This window comes from Hibiscus syriacus, unplaced genomic scaffold, assembly GCF_006381635.1.
Source record: "Hibiscus syriacus cultivar Baekdansim isolate YM2019G1 unplaced genomic scaffold, ASM638163v2 tig00110569_pilon, whole genome shotgun sequence".
Lineage (NCBI taxonomy): Eukaryota > Viridiplantae > Streptophyta > Magnoliopsida > Malvales > Malvaceae > Hibiscus > Hibiscus syriacus.
Genome location: NW_024062784.1, coordinates 662,606 through 685,411, shown reverse-complemented (window position 1 = coordinate 685,411; position 22,806 = coordinate 662,606). Strand labels below are relative to the sequence as shown.

The 22,806-nt window shown below is 34.8% G+C and overlaps 3 protein-coding genes and 1 pseudogene across 4 annotated transcripts; 2 read left to right on the top strand and 2 right to left on the bottom strand.

Annotated features, from left to right (window-relative positions):
• Positions 1-4,381: 4,381 nt before the first annotated feature.
• Positions 4,382-6,733, top strand: LOC120132600 (GTP-binding protein YPTM2-like). The gene is made up of 8 exons (XM_039149339.1): positions 4,382-4,550; positions 5,055-5,127; positions 5,259-5,306; positions 5,400-5,447; positions 5,728-5,799; positions 5,891-6,046; positions 6,152-6,255; positions 6,518-6,733. The coding sequence occupies exons 1-8, from the start codon at positions 4,537-4,539 to the stop codon at positions 6,612-6,614; spliced, it is 612 nt and encodes a 203-aa protein (XP_039005270.1). The 5' UTR covers positions 4,382-4,536; the 3' UTR covers positions 6,615-6,733.
• Positions 6,734-7,554: 821 nt separating this feature from the next.
• LOC120132596 (phospholipase A1-Ibeta2, chloroplastic-like) lies at positions 7,555-9,304 on the bottom strand. Its single transcript, XM_039149336.1, has one exon. The coding sequence runs from the start codon at positions 9,118-9,120 to the stop codon at positions 7,570-7,572; it is 1,551 nt and encodes a 516-aa protein (XP_039005267.1). The 5' UTR covers positions 9,121-9,304; the 3' UTR covers positions 7,555-7,569.
• A 1,751-nt stretch (positions 9,305-11,055) lies between these two features.
• On the bottom strand, positions 11,056-13,523 carry LOC120132599 (phosphatidylglycerophosphate phosphatase PTPMT1-like). 2 transcript variants are annotated; one of them, XR_005517015.1, is made up of 7 exons: positions 12,882-13,523; positions 12,484-12,606; positions 12,210-12,303; positions 11,967-12,049; positions 11,790-11,879; positions 11,172-11,666; positions 11,056-11,131 (listed from the first exon to the last, which is right to left on the bottom strand). XR_005517015.1 is itself a non-coding variant. In XM_039149338.1 (6 exons), the coding sequence occupies exons 1-6, from the start codon at positions 13,092-13,094 to the stop codon at positions 11,292-11,294; spliced, it is 978 nt and encodes a 325-aa protein (XP_039005269.1). In that variant the 5' UTR covers positions 13,095-13,523; the 3' UTR covers positions 11,060-11,291. The 2 variants fall into 2 exon arrangements, 1 of the variants encoding a protein (XP_039005269.1); XM_039149338.1 differs by having other exon boundaries at positions 11,060-11,666.
• A 4,963-nt stretch (positions 13,524-18,486) lies between these two features.
• LOC120132523 lies at positions 18,487-21,380 on the top strand (annotated as a pseudogene).
• Positions 21,381-22,806: the final 1,426 nt, after the last annotated feature.

Genomic DNA, 22,806 nt, shown 5'->3' with positions numbered 1-22,806 from the left:
TTCGATCACCTCCGTGCTGTTTTTGAGATGCTGAAAACGGAGTGCTTGTTTGTCAATCAAAAGAAGTGTTCTTTCTTCACTACTTCTGTGACTTTTCTTGGTTTTGTTGTGTCTACTGATGATGTTCATGCAGATCAGTCAAAGATAGATGCAGTCTTGGAGTGGCCCAGACCAAGAACCTTACATGACATCCGAAGTTTCCATGGCTTGGCGTCTTTTTACCGTCGATTCATTAGAAATTTCAGTACTCTGATCGCCCCTATCACAGAGTGCCTCAAGGGGCGTGATTTCCAGTGGTCTGAGGAGGCAGAGGCCAGTTTTCAACTGGTCAAGCAGAAGATGACCGAGGCTCCAGTTTTGACACTTCCAGATTTTGACAAAGTGTTCGAGGTAAATTGTGATGCATCTGGCGTTGGCATTGGTGGTGTTCTGAGTCAGGCAGGTCGTCCGGTTGCTTTTTTCAGTGAGAAGCTATCGGGATCGAAGAAAAATTATTCCACTTATGATCTGGAGTTCTATGCCATAGTTCAGTCCCTGAAGCATTGGCGTCACTACCTAGTACAGAAGGAGTTTATTCTGTTTACCGACCATGAGGCCTTGAAGTACATCAATGGCCAACACAAGCTGAGTAGACGTCATGCCAAGTGGGTAGCATACTTGCAAGAATTCACTTTTACGCTGAGGCACCAAGCAGGGAGTTTGAACCGCGTCGCAGATGCCCTGAGCCGTCGTACCTTACTTCTCACCACCATGAGTACTAAAGTTGCAGGATTTAAGACGTTCACAGATATGTATGCAGCTGATCCTTCCTTTGGAAGGATATTTCAGGAGGTAACTGAGGGTCACCGTCATGATTTTGTTTTGCATAATGGGTATCTGTTTCGTGGATTACAATTGTGCATTCCAGATTGTTCATTGAGGCAGCAAATTATAAGTGAACTCCATAATGAGGGACACTTTGGCCGAGATAAGACATTGGCCCTTATCTCTTCTGAATTTTATTGGCCCAAGTTGACTAGTGATGTGGCCCATTATGTGGACCGTTGTTATGTGTGCCAGCGGTCTAAGGGAGTTCTCACCAATGCGGGATTGTACACTCCCTTACCTGTTCCTGAAGCTCCTTGGTTTGATGTCAGCATGGATTTTGTACCAGGCTTACCCCGCACCCAAAGGGCCTCTGATTCTATCTTTGTTGTGGTTGACAGGTTTTCCAAGATGGCTCATTTTGTAGCCTGCAGAAAGACTATGGATGCTGACCGGATTGCCCATCTCTATTTCAAGGAGATTGTGCGTTTACATGGTGTTCCTCGATCCATCACTTCAGATCGTGATACTAAGTTCATCAGTCATTTCTGGAAGAGCCTGTGGGGGAAACTGGGAACGCAGTTGAATTTCAGTAGCGCCTACCACCCCCAGACGGATGGCCAGACTGAGGTGGTGAACCGAAGTTTGGGAAACCTTTTAAGGTGTTTGGCAGGAACGAAGCCGAAGCAGTGGGATTTGGCATTGCCTCAGGCAGAATTTGCCTACAACAGATCAAAAAACAGAACCACAGGTTTAAGCCCATTTGAGATTGTCTATGGTCAGAACCCATCCGGGGTGTTGGACTTAGCCCCTATTCCACGTATAGGACGTTTCAGTCCTAAAGCAGATGAGATGGCAAAGTATCTTCGGGGTATCCATGAGCAGGTGAAACAGACCATTCATGAGAGCAATACCAAGTACAAGACTCGGGTTGACAATCATCGTCGTCAGGTACTTTTTGATGTTGGTGATTTTGTTTGGGCTGTATTAACTCGTGATCGTTTTCCTGTTGGTGAGTATAATAAGCTTAAGGATCGGAAGATTGGACCTTGTGAGGTCGTGCAGAAGATCAATGATAATGCTTACAGGTTGCGACTTCCCAGTCACTTGAAGACTTCTGATGTCTTTAATGTGAAGCACCTGAGTCATTGTTTTGTGGATCCTGATGACACTACTCTGAACTCGAGGACGAGTTCTTTCCAACCCGGGGTGACTGATGCAGGGGGATCCGAGAGGGGATCCGAGACAGATGATGCTGAGTTGTCAGATTGCACGTTGATGGCGCTGAGATACCATGAGTTGGCAGATCAGCGCAAAGGCGGGAATTGATTGTGACATGTTCCTCATTGAGGTCGTTTTGAGTATGTTTCAGTCTTTTGGCCATAACTTTGGCTACAGGTGTCAGAATCGCGCATAAGACCCCAATCCGGAAAGCTCTTTTCGACGCGCACGCTCTCCACATGAGCTACTCTCCATGTGGCCTTTTTTTCAACCTCAATTTCTGCCGTTTTCCCCTCCGAATCACTAGATTTAGTTAATTTTTACTATTTATGGTAATATTTCGATTGTTAATTAGGAAGTCAATTTAAATCCGATTTAGGCCGGATTTTTGGGAGATTGCTTATTTTATTTCGAATTTCAATTTAGAGTGATTTTCGGGATTTTGCTATTTTTGGCAAAATTCGAATAAAGACGATTTTTTTGCTATAACAGTCCGGCTTGTGGACTGCTTTTTGGAGAGTTTTGATTTTATAATATTTTATTAAACCCTAGAGACTTTTTCTCTGGTTTTTGGGCGAATTTTCTCTTGTGAATCGTCTGTCGGAGCTAGCCTACAGGATAATCACTATTCTGTCTGACGTCATTTAACCACTTACGTAAGTCAGTTCGTGCTTATATGTATTTTTTTTTATTAAGCTAAGGTAATTACATAGTAATATCTGTTATAAATACTTTTAATTATTTGACAATTAACGTTCAATCATTATGTTAGTGTTGGTGCTTGAACTCGTGATCTCTAAAAACAACAACGATTATTTTAATCACTAGGTAAGTTGTTTGGTGTTGCTTATACGTAATTTTAAATTATCATAAGGTTGTTTCGTGTCATGCACAAAAATTACATACACACGTAAATGAAGTAGCAAGGAAATGTCTTCTTCAATGGAAAATATTTCCCTCTACGAGAAACTAAATTATATGTTTGAAAATGACTTAAATGTCCTCTGAAATATGATTTGTAATTACTTATTCAATTAATTTAATTATCGACCACGAGAGGATAAACAAAATATAATTATTACATCATTAATTAATAGTTTTTATGCAAACGATAAAGAGAAACAATGCCTAAAAAAGTACCACTGATAAAAAGAAAACGAATCGGATTCCACTTCCAATAGATATATCATATACTATTTAATAAAGTTAGCTTATCAGTTTATATGATTATTGAGGTATAGAATGAACTTTTAATTTGAATAATTAAAAGGTTTTAACTTTTAAATATTTATATAACGAGCTTCTCTCATTTATATTTTTCAATCTTTTTTATCGATAGTGATATTAACTTTGATGTTGGTTGTTGATCGTCAGTATTTTTTATTGTCATTTTATTTTCTTATATCGTGTCATTATTGTTTTTCTTGTTTTTAATTCTTAATAAATGTATCTTTTATGCAATGTTATAATCTGGCCTTTATGACATGTTTTACTCTGCTTTTGACACATTTTTTGATCGTTTGACCGTTATTTTTTATTTATTTTTTTAAGGGTCGATTAGATATCATCACGACTAATTAAGATGACTATTTATTTGTTATCATGTTGATCTTTCCTACTTTGAACCCTCAGATTGAATTTGGATACTTTTTTTATGAAGCTAAGGTGATTACAAAGTAGTATTTATTCTAAATATTCTCAACCATTTGACAATGAATGCTCAATCACATGCTACGGTTGTTGGTGCTCGAACTTGTGTCCTCCATGAACAACAATTATTTCTTTAGCCACTGAGGTAAGTTGGTTCGTGATGAATTTGGATATTTGATTTGCGTTTGTTGATAGTTTTTTCACGCCGTTCGACTCTAATTTGTGATTTTATCGATGGTCTTTCAATAACTTGATTTTTTTGCAGTTCGTTTTCCGTTTCAATCAGATCTGTTTGTATTTATCATTGTTCGAGTTTTGATTAAGTTTTATAATCTTTCATTGTATGATATTTATGTGATCTGAATTATTAATTTTGAGTCAATAATTTTAAGAAAATATCATAATTGTGTGTCTAATTTATGATTATAATTATAAATTTTTATTGTAATTCATTATATTTTTTAATAAAATTAATGATTTCTATTAAAAAAATATTTATAGAACGAATTTTTCTCTTTTTCTAAAGAAAAGAAGATGCTCAAAATTGTAACTTTAACTATACCCGAATGCGCGCACACGTGGGTTCTTTCGGTTACCTTTGCTACGTCACAGTTCACACCCACTAATTCCCATCAAAAATAAATAAAAATAAAATAAAATTCCAACAATTCTGACTCTTTTATTTATGACAACAATAAACCTACGCGTAGCTTTTGCTTCTTCGATTTCTCCTTCTCTCTCTCTCACCGGCGACGATATCAAATCACCGGAAAACTCTCACCGTAACGCCCCGATTACTCGCCACATCCGTCATCTCCGCCGACACCTCGTGGTTTCAGTTTATTCCAACTCGCCGCCATCATGAATCCCGAATAGTAAGCTGTCATTTTCCTTTTTTATCTCTCCAATCTCTGGGGGGAAACCTTTAAATTTCCAATTTCCTTTTGAGTTCATTTTAAATTAATGTTTTACATTTATTTTCCCATGGATCTTCTTGCTTTCTCTATATCTTATTTGTCTATTTCATTATTTTGATTATTGATTTGCTTTCTGAACCGGATCCGGTTGATTTCTGTTTCAGATCTGTTTATTGATATTCTAGATATTTAAGTTGGCTATGGAATAATAATTGTAGCTAAAATATTTGATTTTATGGAAGTAATTTCTTAACCTAGTTAACAGTTTCCGGAGAATTTTGTATGCATCAAAGAAATTTAGGCTTAAAGATGGAATAATCACGTGAGTTTTGTTTGATTGTTGATATTCTCAAGCCATAACAAGGAGATTGGCTGCTTTACGAGCTTTCAATTTATCTACGTTGAGATTTTGAATACATATTGTGTTTGTATTCTGAATTTAGTATTTTGTCTTATTGACAGTGATTATCTTTTTAAGCTTTTGCTTATTGGAGATTCTGGTGTTGGGAAATCGTGTCTACTTTTGAGGTTTGCTGTAAGTTCTCGGTCCCCCTTTGAACATAAGTTCATAACCTTTTAGATCTTAGCTTCGTGATTTGTTATAGTTTTATTTTTTACCTAAGATTAATCTTTTCAAAATCATTCTTCTTTATTTTTTGAAATCAGGATGATTCATACCTGGAAAGTTACATCAGTACCATTGGGGTTGACTTTGTGAGTGTCGTCTTGATACATTGTATACTATTGGTTTGTTTATTTGAGACATATTAGCAGTTAGTTAATTATGATTTGTGTTCCCAAATGCAGAAAATCCGTACCGTGGAGCAGGATGGAAAAACCATCAAACTCCAAATTGTAAGTCAGTAGTCTTTTCTTTTGTTATTTTGAGTTTTACCCTCCAAAACTATTGGTTAGAATGCCTACCATGATCTGGTACACCCTTAGTTTGGTCTGCTTTAACCGTGTTGCGTTCATTCACTCTGTTCTAGGCAAATCTAATTTTACGAAATTCTTTATAAGTTCAATACTTTTGTTTTTCTTTATGATATGGTTTATACACTTAAAAGGCTGTATCTTTTGTTTTGATAACTGTCAATTATTGATTGCCTTTTCATGCTTGTCTCTTGATATGCAGTGGGACACTGCAGGCCAAGAACGCTTTAGGACAATCACTAGTAGCTACTATCGTGGTGCTCATGGAATCATAGTAAGCCAACATCCATCCTTTTATCCATGTCTTCTGCCCCTTAGTTTTCTTTATGAAGGACTAAACTCTGAGCTGCTTGTGATCTTGGCAGGTTGTTTATGACGTGACGGACCAAGAGAGTTTCAACAATGTCAAGCAATGGCTAAATGAGATTGACCGCTATGCTAGTGACAATGTGAACAAACTTCTAGTTGGGAACAAGTGTGACCTAACAGCAAACAAAGTTGTGTCATATGAGACGGCTAAAGTAAATCGATTACTCATGCGAACGTGTCGCAGATTATTATAGTTTTAGGTAACGAATAAAGTCCTAAACTTTTCTTCGCTCATGACTTATTTTTCCTCTGTACAGGCTTTTGCAGATGAAATTGGGATTCCTTTATTGGAAACCAGTGCAAAGGATGCCACTAATGTAGAAGAGGCTTTCATGGCCATGGCTGGTGCAATCAAGAACAGGTACTGTACCTCATGTGTCACACACACAATCAAAGAGATATAGATAATTATCATGTACATTGACAGTGGAGTTAAAAAAAGCAAGATTAAATGATACATATGATGTACACGGGATAGGATTTACTTATACTAGTGTAAAACTTAATTCGACGGGATATGATTTACTTATACTAGTTTAAAACTTAGTTCGACGGTATAGGATTTACTTATACTAGTGTAAAACTTAATTCGATTTATACGTTTTTGTAACGATTGTATCCAGGATGGCAAGCCAACCAGGCATGAACAACGCGAGACCTCCATCGGTGCAGCTCAAAGGACAGCCCGTGAACCAGAACTCTGGATGTTGCTCGTCTTAAAAGGAAAAAAAAAAATAGTGGGTTCATATCTTTTGTGTTACTTGTTGCATGTAGCCAAAAAAAGAAAACTAATTCTATTTTATGCCATTTGATAGATAAAGTGGTTCAACGTGCTTTTTATGTTCTCACCTTTTGTGTTTCCTTAATGTTCTCTTCAACTGCTGTTCTTTTAATTCTATTTGATTTCACGAATGCATTTTGTCAAAAAAAATATGAATATTTGTTTAAACCATTTGCTACTATTATTATTTGATCAACCTCTTTTAATTATTTTAAATAATAAAAATAATTGCTGTTCGAAAGTACAATTATGATGGCACTCAATATTAATTAGTACAATTTACATGTAAAGTTGTAAATACAACTAATGTATCTATATAATTATAACTCGAATCAATTTATACAGTGCAAATATTCGTTAGTAATTAGAATATATTGAGTTAATTGCAAAAGAGGTCCTTAAGCTATGATCATTATTTTATATTGATCTTTAAATTTTAAAACATTCTATATCAATCATTAAAGTATGACCATTCTAACTAACAAAGGTTATTCAAGTGGTAAGCAGCTTGAAATTATTTAAGCCAAGTCTCGAGCTCAAGTTTTTATGTATGTAAAAAATCCTTGTTGGGAGATTCACCCATTAAAATCAGGTGTACAACGTGAGTCGGTTTCGAATTTGTCAAGACAAAACCTTGAAATTGAGAGGGCATTCAAAAAAGTATGACTATTCTAAATTGATCCTTAAAATTTAAATATTTTATATCAATCCTGGTATTATTCCATTCTAAATTGAATTCTTTAATGTCTTTTTGTGATGGAAATATCGGGGACAGTTTTGTATACACCTTTGGAAGTGTGATGCTCTAAATTACAAAATAAATAAAGAATAAGGGACACCCTTGTATATGTTCAAGTGTTTTCCATTTTCAATCCCATTAATAAGCTTTGCTTATTATTGGGATGGACTCGGCAAACAACTTGCCATAGGGAAGCTAAACATGTCCCTGTCGAGGTTCAAGCTCAAGGCCTTGTGTGTATATAATTGTTTTACATTCGATCTTTGATCATGAAGTAATCTAGCTAAACTTCTCTTTGCGTTCGACCTAAACGGACAGTTTGACGACAAGAACCCATCCACCAAATGCAAATAAGCTTCCAAATCATGACAACATGCGATGTCGGCATTTGATTTTAAATAAGGCGACATTTTAGTATCGATTCGTAGTTCTGTTCCGACGTGAGAATACGTCCAGAGATGATCTTTTTGTTGTTGTTGTTCGGATCCTTCGCGGATGAACAAGCTTGGAAGGGCCGGAACTTTAGTGATCAGATCTTGGTTGTTAACGATTCTCAACACTTTAATGTTTTTCTCGTTGAGTCGATCGACGAAGCCCTTGTTACCGACTCGAGGTCCGCCGAAAGAAAACACTGCTACCGGTGGGGCGTCGGGCGTGCATGAACTTATCTCGTCGGCAACTAAGAGCGATAACGCTGCGCCAAGGCTATGCCCAGTGATCGTAATGCTAAGGCTTTCACCTTCGTACATCTCCATCAACCTCTTCACTTCGTGGACCACTGATTCGGCCAAGCTTGGTACGTGAGCGCCACGTGTTTTATGCAAGCTCAAGAACCCACATTCGACCCTTCGGGTCGGATCTTTAGATCCGGGGATTTGAACCAGTTGAGCTCGAAGATTTTCAGCCCATTCGAGGCACGTAGCGGTTCCACGTAAAGCGATAACGATATCCCTCCTTCCCATACGGTTAATCTCCCTCCTGTCATCGCAAACCGCTACGTACCCGATCCAACTAGACCTCTGGGTCATCCACCCTATATCTGGAGCCACGTCGTCGACCCATTTCGGCAACCCGACCGATGACGTGGCGTAAAGACTCTTCGTCACTTTGTAAGACCTGTCGGGCAACGCCACGTGCCTCGGCAACGGAGTCTCGTCGTCGGTCGACATTGCCGGGTTCGAATGAAAACCGTGGTAAGCCGCTTGAACGAACTCACCGTATCTAACGACTTCTCGCCGGAGATTCTCGTCGAGCGGGTCGAGTAAACCGGACCAATCATTGCAACCGTGGTACTCTCTCCAGCGAGAACCGAGGTCGTTCCTCGGAGAATACTCCATGGTTTTAGATAAAAGCCTCTTCAGCCTATTCAGGTGGCTCGGAGACATATCTTCGGCGGCTTTCATTTCCGGCCAAATCCTGGACAGATTTAGCCCTTCCTGTAAGCCTCTACCTTTGGGTTGGATCAACCCATTGCTGGAACCTTTGATGGCTGGTTCCGGTTTCGGTTGGTTTGTTTGCTGGAGGAGTTTTTCAAGGTTTGAAAGGTGTTCCCGAGTTGACTCAGTAGATGATGCCGATGAAACACTCGAAACGGGCTTTTGAGAAGATGGGTTTAGAGGTGATCTATGGCACTTGAAGCTTGCTCGCCTGGCGTGGATGACGTTCAAGTTCTGAGCCGGAAGAGTCGAGCCGACGCCGATCAGCATGGATCACTGAACCGGAGAATACAGAAGAAATTAAAGACAATGGTGAAGAAAGAGAGAGCTTGAATTGAATAGCGAACGTTAAGACCAAGTGGGATTGAAGCTCAGAGATGAATTATGTGTATTTATAGACAAAGATTTCCAGCAAAAACCCACACTTTACACAATAATTACACAAAGAACCTTGTTGTCTTCAATGGTAATAATGAAAATATACGGATATTTTCTGGTTTAATGGGTACTACGTGGAAAGGTCCCCCGCGGGTTCAAGAAAAGTCTGCGATCAATGAATTGACTGAAAGAAACCTTGGGTTTGGCCGTTTCAATTGAATTGGATAATGCCAATAACACAACTAATATTACTAAAAAATAATTGTAACTAAGAATTATCATATTAAATTATAACTAAGATACTCATATAATAAAATATTGTCTCGATTAAAGAAACCTAGCCGTCCTTTTTTAATATTTTTTTATGTGGTTTTAATTCTATTGTTTTTTTATATTATCTTTTTTTCTTTAGTCTTTTTAATTTTAAATAATAATATATGTCTTTGTGATACGTTTTTCTATGTTCTTGTGGTACGATCTTTATAGAGCATCATAAGAATCAAACAAGGGGAAGCCAAAATGTACCAGACACTTGCTGATGATGCAAGAAGAGAAGCGGAAGGCGGATTGCAATAGAAAAGGATGAAAAGATTGAAGAAGAGTACAGGAGTAGAGTTGCGAAACTACGCTTGGCCGAGGCTGAAGAAACGCATAAACAAAAGATCGAAGAATTCCAAGCTCCGGAAGGAGCTTACAGGGAATACTACAGTATGAAGACAAGAAGGGAAGCAGATATTAAAGATCTTTTGTTGAAAATGGAAGCTACAAGACGAAATCTTGGCATGTGATTTGCTAACTGGTTTTCACTTGGAACAACTGTTATTGTTGGTTAATATCAAGGTAGAACAGAAATCTGTGTTTTATAAATACAAGAAAGAGAGTTGGCTGATGTGAAGGAGGAGCTGAGGCCCAATAGGAGGAAACTGGGTCGTTTCACGAAGTCTTATTACCAAGAAGTGAAGAACAAGCTTCTTAAAGCAACAAATAAATCACCCTATGAATTCAAGTGTACAATGTTTAAAATGGCTAGAGAATTATGGATGACATTGAACTATAAATATGAAACTGAAGATGCTAACGCTAAGGAAAATTTAATGGTCAAGTTCTTAAAATTTGTAATAATGTCTCATAGCTTAAGAGAAAAGGCAAGTTATAAAGAATTTGATTTCTATAAACATGAAGTTGAAAACCAACTTAATAAATAGATTAAGATGGTAAGAATAGTGATTGTGACGATGAATATATTCAACTATTCGGTGAATTTTGTTCACAAAATGTTATTATTCACGAAGTGACACCACCATATTCTCCTCAATCAAATAGAGTAATCGAGCAGACAAATCAGACTCTAAAAAAATGATAAGATAATATAATTTTTTTTAAATGAGATATACATATAAAATTTTAGGACATCATTAACATACTAACTAAAAAATATTCGAATTTGTTGATTACAGCTAGAAAATTGAAAGCTTTAATGAAAACACGTACACACGAAAGTGTGGACTTAAATAGAGACTGAAAAGGAAGGGCCTAAACCATACATAATTGAGGTTATCATGCACGCACCGAACACCGCACACAATGTTGACAGTGCCTCCTATAAACTAATATTTAATTTAAAATTTTAGTGAATTTCGATAGTTACAAAAGAAAATGACCTTAGACTTTCCCAGCAGTGTATGGATAAATAATGATGTTTATGAATAAATATATTTGATCGATTGATCAGATTGTTTGTCTTTATTCTTTCATACGAATACTCTAATCGAAATCCCATTCATAAGAACACGTGGATTTCAGGGCCACATCAATCCACACAAGCACTTTGTTAAGACAGGCAAAATACTTGCATATAATATGAGAATGATATACACTTGATCCTTGAGCAGTTATGCTCCATCTTTTTGTTCCATTCATAAGAAATGGTGTACTCGATTTACAAGGGAAGAACAAACATAGTTTGCTTCGGCCTAAAGAAACATTATTCGCAGTTTATTTATGTACGAGACAAGATGAAAAGGGGCACGGTACCTACACAACATGCCGTGTAACAGCGGTTTTCAGTAGACATGGATGTCCACACTGATAGCACGTCCGAGGCAGGTGCTTTCCTGAGCAAGTTCCTGTGCTGAAAGCTTTTGATGTGCTTGGCAGCTTAGCCACAAGCATGAGATTCTTGCTAATGCCGCCTGACCGACAACTCTAGCCCGATAAACTACACTAAGATCTGCCCATATGCTGCTTCCCGTGGCACCTGGCTCAAGACTTTGGTCGTATCCATCAAGATCAGCTTCGGTTACCACCACCACCGAACCATCATCAAAAGTCACAAGGTCTCGTGAAGATGCTGAGTCTGAAGTTCTTAAAATTAAATCCATCACATGGCTGTGGAAGGCAGCCTTTCTCATTTTAAGATAGTAGAACTCTTCGACAGCCTAAAATTGCAACAAAGAGATGAATCAAGCACATTGCTTCAGGAATTGTGATTTCGATAAAAACAAGTATGGATGCATTATTCCCGAATTTGATTAGAGAAAGTGGGACCCGATACGTAATACCTGCCATTGGGAAGAGGCTAACCGCACCCTTGGCCTGATAGACTTCACATAATCATATGCCCCAGCAGGTGTCATCTGCTTATAATAGACCTATATTAAAACCAGAATTCATATCAGTGCATCTAGAACAAACAAGTGATGTGGCCAACACATATTTATAGTTTATATAGCACTAACCAGGTAACATAATACAATGGTTGTGCTGCGACCACGGCCAGCTTTACAGTGGACATATGTAGTTTCCCTATGTGATGCATTTCCTAGAGGAAAAAAACAATGAAAACAGGGAACATTCAGTAAGAAAATAACTAAGAACAGAAGAATGGAGAAACATTTGAACTATGTCATAATTTTCACTAAAAAAAAGCCATTTTCAGGCAAGTTTGACCAACACAAGCAACCCCTTCAAAGGAGGCTTACTATGAATGAAATCAATGGCTCGGCATATTGATGTCAAAGATGGTGCAAAGCAGTAGTCTCTTGTAGGGATCACCAAATGGTTAATGCCATGATTCTACAACAAAATTGTTGAAAGAAATTAACAAATTTGGAAACAATCAAAGGATCCAAGATAGGCAACATTAAAAAAACAGCATAATGAAAACGAAAAATCAGCCTAAAAACTCGAAACCCGGGGGGAAATGAGACAACATTCAAAATGTATAATGTATATGTGCTAGAACAGAATGCCCACATGATAAAGAGGTGTAGGAACCAAAGTCTCGTAAGGTTCATTTAGTGTGATTACTCCGCCAACACCGATCTCCTTTAGCCTCGGAACATCAGCGGGGAATGGAACAGCACCTAACAGGATGAACTTCAAAAAAGAAAAAAAGAAACATCATATTAGATAAAGGGAAAACTAGGGTGAGCAAGACTTCAAAATTTTTTCGACTATACTTGAAAAAACTCTACTCAAATCGATTTCAGTTGTAATTTCATAATCTGGACTCGAAAAAATTTCAAGTTCAAATCAACTATGCACTTGTGAGCAGATTACAATATAGATTCTAAAACAACACAATAATAAAACACCATCTTCAACAACAAAAATTACTTTGGATGAACAAGACAAGAACCTAAGCTATATACCTCATCAACTCTGTCCCACCACCGGAACTCCGCCTGAATCTTGTTCCTAACAACGTTGTACAACAAGGTCGGGTAAAACAGAGCACGAGCTCCTGCACCCACCAATATCCTCTTCGCATCCCATTCAACAGAACTTCTTTCTATGCTCAAAACCTCATTACTTTCACAATAACTCTTATTTTCTCCCCCTACCTTCAATTCCTCAATATACATAGCCGCAGAGTTCAACAGAAAATATATAAATATGCACAAAATTACAAACCCTAACCACCGAATTCACGGAATTTGTATGGTTTGATCAAAGCAGGAAAAGGAAATGAAAATATTTGATAATCCTTTTAAAAAACAAACCCTAAATCTTGGAATGGAACGAGATTGATTTGATAGAAATTGTTCTGGGGACAACTGGGTTATGAAATAGAAAAGAAACCACCAACATAATTTTGATAAAAAAGGGCCGATCGGACGGCGGGAACAAGCCGGAGATGACGTCTCGTGATCGAGCGGTGACCCGATTGATGGAAATTGGGGATTTTAACACGAAATTTGTGCTCTGTAAACCCTAATCGGATTTCTTTTCCCGATCTTTTTGGTGGGAAGTCGTGAAGAGATGATTTCCTGGATTCTACTCTTTCGATTTTACATAAAAAAAAATGGAGAGACGAAAAAGCGGTGGATAAATTTATATCGGGTGAGGGAGGAGATCTAAAACGACGGAGGAGATCTAAAACGACGGGGCATGATTCGTAGGTAGTTCTGACAAGTGGGTAAACTAATGACACGTGTTGAACCGATTTATGTCGAACTTTTTTAATGGATAAGCAAACTTTTAATCCCTGAAGTTGCCATTTTCAAAATTCGATCCCTGGTTTTTTTTCACCCGAATTTTGATAATTTTGATCCCTGAGTTTGCCATTCATAGGTATTTATATGAAACAAAAATTTAGATATGAAACAAAAACTAAACGTTAGGTATGATTTAAAAAAATTAAAAATTTAGATACTAAAACGGATCAAAATTAATAGTTTAAGTACTAAATGTATAGTTTACCCTAAATACAATATATGTAACTTATCTTACAAGCATTAATTGAAAAAATACACTGTATTTTCATGTTACTTAAAACAATAACAATAGTAAAAAGAAATTGACATTTTGTTTTCATTGAATTTTAAGCCAAAGATGAAAGGAAAATTGAAAGTTAATCATAGTCATAAATTCATCACTTTTCTTGTAGTTACACAAGCTAACTAGGAAAATAGGTAAACTATCATCTAATTATTGTTTTTGGTCATTAAACTTTCAAAAATTATAAAACAACCATTAAATTTATTAAAAAATTATGATAATTATATCATAATAGTAACCATTTTATAACAATTTAATAAATCTAATGATTTGTGTAATAATTTTTAAAGGTATATTGACCCAAGATAATCATTTGAACATAATTAGCTAAACTTTGATACGCTTTACCCTAAAATAATAAAGGGTAAAGTAAATAAATGGTCTCCTAACTATAGGATATTATTTTATTAAGTCTATTGACTATTAAAAGTTACAAAATGGTCCTCCAACTATAGAGTATTGTTTTGTTGAGTTCATCGACTATTAAAAGTTACAAAATGATCACTCAACTATTTATTATTTTCTAAACTCATATTTTTTTGTTAAAAAATTAACGGTATTAGCTAAACGTTAACTTGCTAACTGTGATATGATAAAATATGATCCCGAAATCTTAAACAACTATCATATCTCAGTCATCATGTTAACGTCAAACTTAGACAACCATCAATTTTGTTAACAAAAAAAGGATGAGTTCAGAAGTTGACGAATAGATGAGTGACTATTTTGTAATTTTTAATAATTGAGGGACTTAGTAAAGCAATATTCTATAATAAGAGGATCATTTTATAATTTTTAATAGTCAAAAGACTTAATGAAAAAACATCGTATAGTCGGGGGACTATTTGTATATTATCAGATTTAAGGTGAAAAATCATTAATCTTGTTCGATTTGATCATTTTTTTATATTTAATATTTTTATATTTTTATTAAAATATATTAATTAATTATTAAAACTGTAGAAAATTATTATAAAATATATTAATTTAATTGTTTAAAATATAATAAATCATTATAAATTAATTTATTTTAATTATTTAAATATATTAATATATTCCTGACGGGTCGAAATTTTAATCTAAAATGAGTCTGGGTGAAAAAAAAACTAAAATTTATCAGACATGACAGATCAGGTTTTAAGTATGTATTTTTGGGTAGGGGTGGCCAAAAACCCGGCGGCCAAAAACCCGGCCCGCCCCACCCCACCCCACCCCGTGCCCATCTCTATTTTAAGTTGGTGAGAAGTAAATTACAAAAGCTAATCACCATTCACTCATGTGTGCTCCATGTCAGCATAAGAGCCCTAAAAATGCAGAGTATATATATTTTAAGAAAATTTACAAATATGTATACGAGTTATATGTTATTCAAAATATATAAGTTTAGAAATTCGATATTCTAATACAAGCCTGGTGTGCTAAACCGAAAACCACACATTTTCTAAGCCAAAGGTTATTGACATATTATTAGTACAAGCTCGAGTTCAGTTCGAAATTCAAAGCTTCATATTTAACTTAGGGGTTGTGTGTTTACTTCAGAATGATTAAGCGTCGAATGATTCAAATGCTGAATGATTCAGAGGCTCTGTATGAATTAGTTCTGAATGTGACATGCTGTTTGATAATGACTCTGAATCATTCATAATGTACTTATGTGTTGAATCATTCAACACTGTTTTGTTGAATCAGTCAGCACTAAATCATTCAGATGTGCGAAACAAACGCTTTGAATGTTGAACGGGCTATTTGATAATGATTCTGAATCATTCAGAATGTATTTATGTGCTGAATCATTCAACACTGTTTTGCTAAATCAGTCAGCACTAAATCATTCAAATGTGCGAAACAAACGCGTTGAATGTTGAACGGTTCAACATTCAACGCTGAATGGTTCCATTAAGAGGCAAACAAACAACCCCTTAGTTCGAGTAAAATTCAATCTCGTATCTAAATGTTTTAAAACTGAACACGAAAATCTAAATGTTTTAAAAATGAACACGAAATAAGATTTTAGTATAAGAGAAACCCGACGTGTGAGTTTGAGTGTAACACTCGAGATTTCAAAAGACTCTCATATAGGTTTAAGATTTTACGTGAGAGGTTATTCGACCGGTGATATTTATTTAATGAATAGAACATGAAATATGATAGTTAAGAGTGAAATAAATTTGAAATTTAAAAGTGTATATCTTCTTTTAATACAGAAAAGAGATTAATTGTGCATAATAATAATAAAATATAATTTTAAATTAATAATTATATTTTTATAATAAAAATATTTTGTATAAATATACAATAAACTTAAGAATCATATATAAATATAGTGTGGAAGTAAAAAAAATTGAGCCTATGGACCGCGTTCAATCTTTAAAACAAGAGCCCAAGTTTGGAGTACATGAAACGAGGCCAACTCAAGCTGATAAATTTGGCTCAATAAGTTAAACAGATGAAAAAATAGTCCACTAATCAATCCAAGTTTTAACTTGGGATATACGATAAATATTATAGTATAAGGTAAATTCGTCATGTTAATATGACGAGTTTACTCAAATAATATTTATTTTATTTAAAATTTTCAAATTGACGTGACAAATTCTAAAAGATATAATTATTTTATTAAAATTTGTCCTGTTAAAGTGACAAATTTCAATAAAAATATATTTTATTAGAACTTGTTATGTTCACATGACGAGTTTGAAATCACTATCGTAAATATCATAGATTTCAAATTAATTTTAAATAATTCATAATGGATCAATTATTTTACCTGCTAGGCCTATTAGGCTAATTTTACCACTCATGCTCCTTATGTTCTTATGGTTTTTTTGCCCAAATAGCATAGGCATACTAAGTATTTACCCTAATGTGGTACAAAGTAATTTATTTAGGGATATATAATATTTTATACAGTGTATGAAACTGGTTAACTTGACGTGATGAGTTCTAATAAAAATATTTTGTTTTCAAACTTTTTATCCCGATGTGGTAATAAAAAATATTTTATTAGAATTTGTCACTTCGAGGTGACTAATTTAAATAAAAATATTATTTAAATAAACTCTTCCCATTAACGTGATCGAATTTCTTAAATACAGTAGCAAATATCGTAGAATTCAAAATAAATTATATATGCCCCACTTGGCTAATTAATAAATTTTTTGCACTGTTGGGCCAAAAAAAACCTTATAGACAAGCTCGTACCATGTTTGTCATCTGATAAAATGTAAAGCCTCTTGGCCCTTCGTCTTTATAGACTTAGGGGTATAAACGAGTCGAGTCGAGTTCGAGTTTGAGTATTGCCGAGCTCGACTTGAATTCGAAAATTTTAAATGTAGGCTCGACTCGACTCGAAAATTCGTGAGCCTAAAATTTTCAAGCTCGACTCGAACTCGAAAGATAATATTAAAACTCGACTTGAACTTGAAAAGGCTCAAACTCAAAAAAAATTCAAGAGCTCGATTGAAGCTCGAGACTCGAGCTCGATTGAAGCTCGATTTTGAGCTCGATTCAAGCTCGAACTCGATTAAAACTCAAACTCAAACTCGAATTTGATCCTTAGGGGTAAATTTTAGGCTCTCTAGATTTATGCGTTTTGTACAAAACAGTCCCTCAATTATTTAAATTTTAGCTTAAATTAGTCCTCACATTTAGATTTTTCTTAATTTAGTCCCTGTTTATGATTGTTTTCTTTAATTAGTTGTGTATATTTATTTTGCATGTTGACATGTTTATGTATAAGTATGTGAATAATTTATTTATGAGCCACATAACATCATTTTGCATAATTTGTATGTTACCTTCATGGCATAACTTAAACCCTAACACATAAACCCTAAACCTTAACACATAAATCATAAACTCTAAACTTTAAATCTTAAATCCTATCACATAAACTCTAAATCCTAAACCCTAAATCTTATCACATAATTAGTTATGAGGTAAGTACAATATAATATCTTAATATTAAATGCTCAAACCCTTGATATTTATGATATTTGAACCCAAAACCTCAAAATATAACAATAATTTAAAAAATTAGTTATTACAAATATTTTTATTAGAAATATATTAAATATTTATCATTAGAGAAATAATTTTTTTTATCAATTTAAAATAAATATAAGAATATTTATTCAAAAATAATTTTTAACAATTTTCAATTCAAAAATATTTATTCATTAATAATGTATTTTTAATATATTTTTAATAATGTAATTTTAAAAAATATAAAATTATAATATAATATTTTTTTAAGTTGCTCACGAGCTTTTCGAGTCGAATATCGAGTAGCTCGTTTTGGCTCGTTAAGAATTCGAGTCGAGTTCGAGCTCGAGTCGAATCTATTCGATCCGAGTATTTATCGAGCCAAGATCGAATCGATCTCGTCTCATTTACATCCCTATATAGACTAGCCATTGATGAAGACTTAAAAGCTCTGAATTGCAGAAACAAGTTCATTGAGACAACTAACTTGATTTCGTCAAGAATTACGAAAGAATGTCCGAAGTCCTTCAACTACCAGTCATTGACTTGTCTTCAGAAGATCGCCTCTCCACTGCCAAATCTATTCGTCAAGTTAGTATTTTCCCCCATTTCCTTCAAATTTTGGCCCTTTTTTCACTCTGGGTTTTTATTGCTATGTTCTTCCATGATTAAGTTCATTACGTATGGGTTTGATTTTAGTTTTATGTTGTCTTTGTTAAGTTATTTGCCGTGTGCTTCGCATGCTGCAAATGTGCATGCCTTTGTGTTGTTTCTATGGAAAATCGAAGCAATTATGGATGGTAGTTTATCAAATTCAACATTCAAAAACATGTTCTTTGCCGGCCCTTTCGTGTCGATTGATAAGAATATGTTGTTCTTATAGGTTATTCTTGGAATGATTTAATAGGGTTCAGAGTCTAAATTTGGGAATTGTATCTCAGGCATGCTTGGACCTGGGTTTCTTTTATCTTGTAAATCATGGGGTTGAGGAAGAACTGATTAAGAAAGTTTTCGAGCATAGTAACAAGTTTTTCGCACTCCCGGTCGAAGAGAAGGTCAATTTTGCTGTCAAGAATCACAGAGGTTACACGGGATTGTTCTATGAGAAGCTCGATACTAGTTTAAATGCCGCCATAGGTATTTCGACTTTATCTTTATTGTTTTCCGCTGTCTTGGTTAAGCTCTATTAGACACTCGTGGCATTGAGACCAATGTCATGTACCGGGGAACAATCAACATTGTCCACCAAATAGACAAAACCGAAAATTAATGTTGATCGCCTGTTTATAGCATGTAATCAAGTCTGATTGAAACTGAAACTCAAGGAAACAATCGGTCGCTTTTGGCTGGTCAAAAGCAGGTGACGCTAAAGAAAGCTTCTATATCGGCACATTAGCAGAAATCACCTTAATCAATGGCCTTCCGAAGGTATGTAATGTAAGGAAACGACGCGTTCTGATTATGGGGCCGTGTGTTTAAGCTTAATGCTAATAAGTTGCAATTGAACCATGAGAACTTTGTTGTGATGGTTTTCGGGTTTCCCGTTTTCAGAAGATATGCCATCTTGGAGAAGCACAATGGAGGCTTACTATAAAAAAGTCTTGTAAGTCCCTCCTATTAATTTTGATATTGGCATTTATGGTGTGCAGATGAGAATAAAACTTGACAAATGACAGTTTTATGTTTAGAGGGTTGCTATTTTATAAATTTATAGCTTAGATGCTTTCTGACTAATGATTTAAAATAATAATAAAATTGTCGTTCTCTCAAGATTTTATGTTTTCCCTTGTTCGTCAGCTCTTACAAATCACGGTGTTTTGCTCTTACAATATATATATATATATATATATATATATATATAATATACTCATACGGAAAGACTCGGCAAGTTTACAATAATACTAGATTTGCTGTTTCAGGTCGGCTGGGATGAAGTTAATTTCTTTAATTGCCTTGGCTTTGAACTTGGATGAAGATTTCTTTCAAAAATCAGGAGCTTTGAGTGAACCGATGGCCTTTTTGTGCTTAATACACTATCCAGGTCTAGTGATATCGTTTTTCATCTTTATATATCGATGCCATGTACTGATGTGTTCCGGAATCCTTTACTAAGGTCAATTTTCATGATCCTAGTGCAGCATGTGATGAAAACTTGTATATAAATTCTAGATTATGATGATATGTCTTTCGATATCCAGGTCTGCACATTCAGATTATGGAACAGTCACTCTTCTGCTGACTGATGGTGTTCCAGGGGTTCAGGCATGTTCACTTTTATAACAGCAACCCTTTAACTTTTGTATTTCGATACCATAATGTTTTCACCGTAGGCGCTAACAGGTTTTCCGGGAAAAATCCGAGCAACAGAAAGTTTGGGAGGATGTGCCGAGCATAAGTGGGTGAGTAAATGATTAGTATATATGGCTGTGTTCTTATTAAATTCGTCTTTTGAGCATCGGATCTTGTTGAGATACATAAGGAAGCTGAGGGTGCTATCCACGTGCGAAGTACCCTCAGCTTCCTTATGTATCTCAACAGATCTGAACAGGGCATTCATCGTTAACATTGGGGACATGATGGAGAGGTGAACTAATTGTTTTTTCCGATAATCCCATTCCTCGTTTCATGGAATGATTTTCTAATGGCAGTGTTGATGTATCTCTCTCTCATTAGTTTCGACTATTTCTAGGTCAACAATGCACCGAGTGATGCCAACCAGACAAGAAGGCTACCAGGTAAACATTGTTCTTTCCCGTATACTTCTTAATGTCATTCATTGTGTTATTGGCTAGCCTCGAGTGGTCCGGGAATTTATTTGCTCATCTTTCAACTTCGAGTTATGTTTGAAACATTTCGTTGAACATTCCGTCAAAAGATTGAAAAGTCATCACATTTGAGATCCAAAGTCTCGATTTGATGTCGATATCTGCACTTTTCACTCGAGGGAGGCTCCGATTCGTCTTGAAACTTCATATATTGCAACATTTCAGGTGGCATTCTTTCTAGAACCCAACAAAGACTGTATAGTGGAATGCTTGGAGAGTTGCTGCAGCGAGTCTTGTTTCCCAAGGTATCTATGCAACCCGAAACGGGTATGTTCACGAGTATCCGAACAACGTGACATATAATTTATTTATTTTCTTATGACATTGTAGATTTCCACCTATCCGTAGCTCGGACTACCTGGAAGAACGCTTTAGACTTGCAGCTACTGCTTCTACCGAAAATCATTGGATTAACATTTAACGGCCACGGTCGGTGATATTCACATTTATGATACAAGAAAAACCAGTGTTGATCTTCTCATGCTTGGCCTGTAAGTGAAACATTGGATCCAATTATATGTACCCATATATATGGTTGTATTTAAGGTCAAGTCGGATTCTTTCGGGATTTATGAGTAGAACAGGTTATCGATCGTGTCGAACTCGGATCGTGTCAAACTTGGACGGCGTTACGACATTTAATCATTCATAAATTGATATGGAGTTTCACCGGTTCAGTTCTGTGGAAAAAACATGTCTTTATGTGTCTTGATCACACCATCTTTGAAGCTTAGTGGGGTGGTTGGCTTGTGTCCGTTCTTTTAATTTGGGATAGGAACAGTTCAGGCAACCCATAATCTTATGCTAAAGTCGATATCTTTATTAAAAAGATACAGACAACACAATTCTCAAAATAAAATAAAGTAAATTATGCGTTTAGTACTGAAACTATCAGTTTGGTCCGTTTTTGTACCTAAATTTTAATTTTTTTAAAAGCATACTTAAAGTTTAGTTTTTGTTTTATTTTAATACTCCGCCGTTAAAAATTTTGATTTTTGTTTCATTTCAATACCCCATTCAAAATTTAATGTCAGGTTTTGAAAAAAAAATATGAAAGTTTAGGTATTGAAACATATTAAAATTGATAGTTTAGGTACTAAATATGTTAATTTTTTAATGATAGGAAATGAAAATCAAATGTTAGGTATGATTTTGAAAAAAATTAAAAGTTTAGGTATTGGATTAAAATTGATAGTTTAGATATTAAATGTGTAGTTTACCCAATAAAATAACTGTTTTATTACAAAATAAGTGTTCAATTATCAAATTGATAGTTTGGGTTAAAATAGATAGTTTAGATACTAAATGCGTAGTTTACCCAATAAAATAAAGGTTTTATTGCAAAATAAGTGTTTATTATTTTTTTTGTAAGGATAAATGCTTAATGTTTCATATACTAATTATTTTCATGTCTTCAGTTAAAAAGTTGTTATTTTCCATTAACAAATTTTTAATTTTTGAATATTTTCTTCTTTTATTCATATCATCATTATAAGTAAAATCAAAGTATTTTGGGAGTTAGACTTTTGATTTTATTATCACATGGATAGACTTTTAGAAGCGAAATATTTTTGAGATTTAAATCTTTTGATTTTGTAAAAAAAAAGAAAAAGAAAAAAATAAAAGAATTTAAGTATAACTCATGGGTTGAAATTGATACATCGAAAATAGATGAATTTTCAAAATTAAGAACTTATAATTATTTGATTTCTCGAAAATGAATGAAATTTTGAATTTTTACCCTTTTGATTTTTCTAGAAAATTGAAGAGAATAAAAAAAATACGAAAACTACATATTAAAAATTTATTATGTTCATGTTATTGTCATCTCTAATTAAAAAAATTATTCTTATAATGAATTTTTGAAAAATGAGATTTAATTAACTAATAATTTAAATACAAATATTTATTTTGAAGCATGTTTTTAAGGAGTTCCTTGTACTTTTGAAAAAATAATAATAACGTGACTATCGTATTATTTTTCTCT